The sequence below is a fragment of the Pleurodeles waltl genome, chromosome 4_1 (assembly GCF_031143425.1).
Source record: "Pleurodeles waltl isolate 20211129_DDA chromosome 4_1, aPleWal1.hap1.20221129, whole genome shotgun sequence".
In the NCBI taxonomy this organism is placed as follows: domain Eukaryota; kingdom Metazoa; phylum Chordata; class Amphibia; order Caudata; family Salamandridae; genus Pleurodeles; species Pleurodeles waltl.
In genome coordinates, this window is record NC_090442.1 from 35,457,920 (window position 1) to 35,465,443 (window position 7,524).

Genomic DNA, 7,524 nt, shown 5'->3' on the forward strand with positions numbered 1-7,524 from the left:
ACTGGCTCACTGCCCCTCTTTGCTAAAACATGGGGACCATATATCTGATGCATGTCAGAGGAATTCAGGGAATTAACATGGCCATCGTACCTCCGCATCCTCTGTCTGACAACCCCCTAGGGGCCTCTCCCGATCAAACTAGTAGACACTCCCCCGACACGAGAGTCCTGGCCAATAACATACACCCAGAGCACACCTACGGACTGAGGAAGCAATGTTCATGTAAGCAATAAGTCTCCCTGTTCCTCCTTTTCTTTCCCCCTCTCTGAACCCTCCTTTCCTCTCCTTCCTAGTTGTCCCTCCCTACCGGCCAGTGGTTGTTGGTGGGAGATGTTGTATTGTTGCACCCTAAATTCAATAAAAGAGATTTTAAACATAAATCTGTTAGCTAAAACCGTCCCTCAAAAGTTTGCAGTTGGTTTTGAGGAGACAGCCACCCTCAGACATTTTCAGGTGTTGTGAAAAATAGGGTGTCCACCATAGGCAAAATGAATATTTCAGGCTGAGGTGCTGGAGCTTCTCTGTGACCAGCACAAATGTACCTCTGAGTCTCTGTACTTCTGTACTGTAGTCTGTATACATGTTAATTGAGGCCTTGGAGATTCGTCAGGGATCCTTGGACCTGGCAACTTGCAGTATGCGGTTGCAGTCTCAGTAGTTAGAGAGACAAGTGACCCCTCGCCCTTTCTTTACTAAGTTACTATGTGAACACTTGTAAATCACCTCTTTTTCAGAAGAAAGTAAGATGTGACATGATCAATAGAACATTTAGTTAAATATCTGTGTATAGTGAAATAACCCTTGCTAAGTTTCAAAGATGGTAAAAAAGAGGTGATGTTTAGGCCAGTTAAATATTGAGTATTCAATTTAAATTACATTTGCATTTCATCATTTTAAATTTCTTTGCATCCAACAGAGAACAAGCCTTGAATGCATGAAATGTTTATGAAAAGCAACAATGGATCAGTAAATCTACAAAAAATGGACTGAAATAATGACCTCCAGTATTCGGGAAAATGTCAGTGCAGACAGAGACTGAAGATCGTCAACTAAACTGACAAATCCTGGAAGAGATGTGAAGGACAATTCAGTGAACGTAAGAGTCTCCATTGTGCACCTTTACACCACAAGACTGAGAAAAACACTAGAAAATTACGGCAACAACACTGACAAACCACCTCCTGAATAAACTGGCGACTAACACCAGCTTTAATCATGGGATCTATGTGATGTGACTACCACAGTGTTTTGTTTCCTAAAAGGATAACAGGCTTTAATTCAGTGCTCTAGGTGTATTGTAAATTGGAACCAGAGAAAAGCACAACAGACTAGAGAAAACAACTGAAAGGTAAAGGAAAGCGGAGTCTGCTGTCTACAATACAATGGACTGTTCCAAGTGCACCGACCAAAATGAGGAGGATTAATCCTTACCCACAAGCATTGAAAACTGTTATCCAATCTAAATACAAAATCTCTTGTAAGGAAGCCTTACTCATATTAGGAGTCTCGCAAGCATTTAGTGACTATTGTATTTTACTTTTAAATTGGAAATCAAACATCCTTAATACCAACAAATACAGGAAATGTGAGAATAATACAGGTGCTTTACAACCATGTTGGCACATCAGGAAACACAGTTATCGAATGTAGACAAATGTAGACCTAACCCAGGGACACTAACCAAGAAAGAAGATTCATACACATGCAGTGAGAGCCTGAGTTCCTCATCTCTTTTACAGCACCATCAGCAAACACACACAGGAGAAAAGCCATTCAGATGCAGTGAATGCGCGAAAAGTTTTAGTCGATTATCAAGCCTGCAAAGACATCAGCAAACACACAGTGGGGTAAAACCATACCATTGCAGTGAATGTTTAAAGAGCTTCAGTCAATTAGCAATCCTACGAATACATCAGCGAACACACACAGGAGAGAAACCATACCATTGCAGTGAATGTGAGAAGAGCTTCAGTCAATTATCACACCTACGAATACATCAGCGAACACACACAGGAGAGAAACCATACCATTGCAGTGAATGTGTGAAGAGCTTTAGTCACTTATCAACCATACAGCAACATCAGCGAACACATACTGGGGAAAAACCATACCACTGCAGTGAGTGTGGAAAGAGCTTTAGTCAGTTATCACAACTCCAAAGACATCAACGAACACACACGGGGGAGAAACCATACCATTGCAATGAATGTGTGAAGAGGTTCAGTCAGTTATCAGATCTCCAAAAACATCAGCGAACACACACAGGCAAAAAACCATACCAATGCAGTGAGTGTGGAAGTAGTTTTAGTGCATCTTCAACATTAAGGAAACATCAGCAAATACACACAGGGGAAAAGCCATTCAAGTGTCATGAATGTATGAAGAGCTTTAGTCGATTATCACGCCTCCTAAGCCATCAGCGAACACACACTGGGGAAAAATCATACCATTGCAGTGAATGTGGAAGTAACTTTAGTGAGTCTTCAACATTAAGGAGTCATCAGCGAATACACACAGGAGAAAAGCCATTCAAGTGCAATGAATGTATGAAGAGCTTTAGTCAATTATCAGTTCTCCAGAGCCATCTACGTACACACACAGGGGAAAAACCATACCATTGCAGTGAATGTGGAAGTAGTTTTAGTGCAACTTCAACATTAAGGAAACATCAGCGGGTACACACAGGGGAAAAGCCATTCAAGTGCAGTGAATGTGTGAAGCGCTTTAGCCATTTATCAAACTTACAAAAACATCAACGAACACATACAGGGGAAAAACCACACCATTGCAGTGACTGTGGAAGTAGCTTTAGTGACTCTTGGACATTAAGGAATCATCAACGAATACACACAGGAGAAAAGCCATTCAAGTGCAATGAATGTGAAAAGAGCTTCCGTTTTTTATCAAACTTAAAACAGCATCAGCAAACACACACACAGGAGAAACCATACAACTGCATTGAATGTATGAAAAGTTTTAGTCGGTTATCACACCTCCAAAGCCATCAGCTAACACACACAGGGGAAAAACCATGCAACTGCAGTGAGTGTGGAAAGAGCTTTAGTCTGTTATCACTCCTCCAAAGACATCAGCGAACACACACGGGGGAGAAACCATACCATTGTAATGAATGTGTGAAGAGATTCAGTCAACTATCAGATCTCCAAAAACATCAGGGAACACACACAGGCAAAAAACCATACCAATGCAGTGAGTGTGGACGTAGTTTTAGTGCATCTTCAACATTAAGGAAACATCAGCGAATACACACAGGAGAAAAGCCATTCAGATGCAGTGAATGTGTGAAAAGTTTTAGTCAGTTATCATGCCTACATAGTCATCAGCTAACACACACTGGGGAAAAACCATACCATTGCAGTGAATGTGTGAAGAGCTTCAGTCAATTATCACACCTACGGAAACATCAGCGAACACACACAGGGGAAAAACCATACAACTGCAGTGAATGTGTGAAGAGTTTTAGTCATTTATCACAACTACAAACACATCAGCGAACACACAAAGTAAAAACTATTCAAGTGCAGTGAATAAGAGAAGAGCTTCAATCGAACTGCAGAAGATGATAGCATTACAATTATGTGGGACATTCAAATGCCAAGTGATGATAAGTAAATGATAGAAGCACTGGCTAGCAGGTCAAGAAAAAACACACAGATAGTGGTAGAATTATTAAAGACTACCACATTGCCGGTAGGGGGACTGGCATTGCATCAGTGCCAAAAGTGGCATCCAGTGGTGTCATCGAAGCCATAAAGCGCTCACCCCGGCACAAGGACATCAGTTACTTTTTTTCTACTCTTTTGGTGTAGATCTGGAGCTTGCTGTCTCAGATTCTTGAGTTTTCCCACAGAAATCTTTCCAACAAGTGCAGTACCATGACATCAGTGTTCAGGCCCTGTAAAGATTGGGAAAGACAGGTGTCACTAAAAAATCCCCACCTCATCTGCCACGAGTGCCAGAGCATGTACCCAAAGGGCATCAAGGACATGAGGCAAGGCTCTTAATGGCGTGGGACAGGGACGAGATACGCAGTTGACATCGCTTCCAACCACACTACAGCTCAAAAAGAAAAAGTTCAAGAGGCAGGCCCTAGCTCAAGTGTTACTAGCTTTGGAAGCTGGAGATTGTATGGTGTCACTCGACCAGCAGGATATGTACTTCCACATCCCGAACCCGCATTTGCATCAGAAGTATCTTGTTTTGTTGTGGGTTCTATGCACTACTAGGTTGTTGTGCTCCTATTTGAGTTAACATCAGCACCTCGATTTGTCACAAAGGTGATGGCAGTTCTTACAACCCATTTCCGAAGGTTGGGCACACCTTTTTTCTCGCCGTACCTGGATGACTTGCTAATGAGACTTGGATCGGGAAAGGCGGAATCTCCCAATCTGCAGTCAAGAGCAGCCCTACTATTTGACCTGAGTTTCTCAACAAATGAGCCAAAATCCCACCCAACACTCTTCCAATGACTTCACTTTATAGGGCTAGTACTTGACACCACTCTTCCCCATAGCTTTCCTCCACCTCAGAGGATTGCAGACATTCGGTGGAAATGATTCCTTCTTTCCAACACAGTGCGAAAGTCCCAGTTCTGTCGGTCCTCTGACTCATAGGTCTGATGGGTTCCTGCATTCTACTAGTCCCATGTGAAGGTTGGTACATGTGGGCCCTACAGTGGTGCCTCTGTGAACAGTGGCTACAGTACCAGGGGAAGTCTGTTGGACTCCATCATAATCTCCCCCACTGCTGCAGCAGAAGTGGTTGAGTGGGGGAATAAGGTGAACCTGAGTTACAAGATGGACTTTGCTCCCCCTTCAGCCGTGGCTACGGTAGTAGCGAATGCTGCTTCTTCAGGATAGGGAGCTCGCCTACAGGATCTGGTGATCAGAGTTTTTTTGTCTCTGGAAGAGCAGGTTCTGTTGGAACTGCAGGTAATGTGGCTCACCACCAGCCACCTAGCGGAGTGTCCCTGAATTTCAGAGCTGACAGTCTCAGCAAGCATTATCTTGCCGACTAGGAGTGACATCCACTATGGATATTAGTCCAGGACATCTTCACCCGGTTGGGTACTCCTCAGGTGTATTTGTTCGCGTTTTCAGAAAATGCTCAATTTCAGAAGTTCTGTGCCCTCCAGTATCCATTCATGGGTGTACTGGGGCAACGTTTCAGTTTAGGTGGAACTTTCAACTGCACTACACATTTCTTTTGATTTCTTGGGTTTTGCAGAAGTTACACCAAGACCAGTTGCATGTCTTTCTCATTGCCCCTAATTGGCCAGCAGGAGTGTGGTATGAAGACAATCAGCGCTTTTCTATATGTCCCCGTCAGAAGCTGCCATGCAGACCAGGCCTTCTCTCCCAGTCGGAGGGAATGGTGCTGCATCCCAGTTTCCAGGGCCTTCTCCTTCATGGCTGGAGATTGAGCGGGGACATCTGAACTCCATGCAGCTGCCACCCGAGGTGATACACATAATCTTGTTAGCGCGTCGACCCACCATCAGGTCCACCAGAACAAGATGTTACTAAGCTGCATTAACAATCTTTCTGGGGTATACTCTATCTACCTGTACATTCCTCATTGACCCATCCATCTTGCTGTTTGATGGATGTGTTATAGGGAGAGTTAATAAGGTCCCAAATACATTTTGGTACTACATCACTTAATCTATGTTAGTCAATCTGCTGGCCTTGAAGCTTGGATAAAATGGATGAAAACTGATGTGCGTGTGTACTATATGGCTTTGGCAACATCATCAGACACCACTTCTGTGCCCAATGCGAACCAATGCTCCCTACCGGAGATGTGAGAGCTTTGAAGTTTCTAGAGTGGTGCCTGAGAGTGTTCTACAGGTGATGAATCTGCAGGCAGGTAAGAGTATCCTCTAGAAAGATCATTATCACAGGTAAGCAGTGAGGATGTTTGAATAATTGAAATGGTTTGTTGATTGATAAGAAATCTCTCTCTAGCTTTCAGTGCAGCTGTGCAGAACGAGGAGCTGCACACAGTCGCTCCCACATCCAACTGTGTGACTCCAAGGAGACAGATAACAAGAAAACAGAATTGCATTTTGCAAGATGCTTTTGTCAATGTATTGTTGCCCTTAAAATTAAAATAATGCAATTTAAAAAAAAGAAAAGCTAATGTGAGAAACTGTAAATATGTAATAACTTCCCTCCTAATATCACATGACCCAAGTGTATGAACCATATTGAAACTAGTGAGGAATTGTCTAAGTATGTGAGTCTTATGTCCTAAATTAACACAATTAGCCAAACAATTCATGTCATCCATAGGTTGGAGGAAGCTACTGGAAGATATTTTTGCAAGTGTAATTTAACCATTTGTGTTTTAAACTATGGATTCCTTTAAGTTAGTTTTTAGACATTAGATGTAAATTAGACTTTTGGTGCAGCAGTTTATTGTTTCCCTGCTACTGTTTATGAATAGATTAACTAATTTTAAATGCATTTTTGTCATTAATGTATTCTTCTGTACTATTGATGTAACACTTTCATGCAATATACACTAATGTACATTAATTCTAAAATAAATATTGGTTGATTAATTCACTCACATTCTCTCAACTCTTCAGTGATTTTTTTATTTAAGAAGAGAGAATACTGAAATGTATGTCTAGGGCAGTGATTCTTGGTCCAGGGAACCGTGGAGGTCTGTGAAGCCTACTCAGGGGGCCCTGTAACTGCTTAGAAAACCAAGTATTATTTAGAGATTAATAAAGTGTATGTAAGAAGAGGCTCTAAATGTACAACTGAAAATGTTTAAATTTTTCTGTAAATGTGAAGGAATTAGAAATTGGAGGCTAAAAATCAAGTTGCTGTCCTCAGATTGATCTGTGGGAGCAGTGCAGGTGCATCAAACAGAATATAGTATGGACGATGAGTGGCCTCAGATTGATTTGTGGGAGCAGTGCAGGTGCATCAAACAGAATATAGTATGGACGATGAGTGGCCTCAGATTGATCTGTGGGAGCAGTGCAAGCGCATCAAACAGAATATAGTATGGACGATGAGTGGCCTCAGATTGATCTGTGGGAGCAGTGCAGGTGCATCAAACAGAATATAGTATGGACGATGAGTGGCCTCAGATTGATCTGTGGGAGCAGTGCAGGTGCATCAAACAGAATATAGTATGGACGATGAGTGGCCTCAGATGGATCTGTGGGAGCAGTGCAGGTGCATCAAACAGAATATAGTATGGACGATGAGTGGCCTCAGATTGATCTGTGGGAGCAGTGCAGGGGCATCAGACAGAATATAGTATGGACGATGAGTGGCCTCAGATTGATTTATGGAAGCAGTGCAAGCGCATCAAACAGAATATAGTATGGACGATGAGTGGCCTCAATTGAGTTAGAAACGCTCCAAACTTCCTAATAAAATTTAAATGTTGCTTTTTCATTTTTTTTTTTACACATTAAATAAAATATTTATTTGTTTGTGTATATGTTTGCTAGATGTTTTGTGTTTTTTGTACATATCTTTG

At 42.1% G+C, this 7,524-nt stretch overlaps 1 protein-coding gene across 3 annotated transcripts in view; it reads left to right on the forward strand.

Moving 5' to 3' along the window:
• The window catches only part of LOC138287327 (zinc finger protein 850-like), a 144,575-nt gene extending 137,971 nt beyond the window's left edge, over positions 1-6,604 (forward strand). For 2 of the 3 annotated variants that reach the window (XM_069227679.1, XM_069227680.1), the window contains one exon: positions 917-6,603. In XM_069227679.1, the coding sequence (XP_069083780.1) occupies positions 1,614-3,548 (1,935 nt within the window). In that variant the 5' untranslated portion in view covers positions 917-1,613 and the 3' untranslated portion in view covers positions 3,549-6,603. Of the gene's footprint in view, positions 1-916 lie in introns of all 3 variants that reach the window. The other variant, XM_069227681.1, reaches the window with a different exon arrangement.
• The last annotated feature ends 920 nt before the right edge of the window (positions 6,605-7,524 follow it).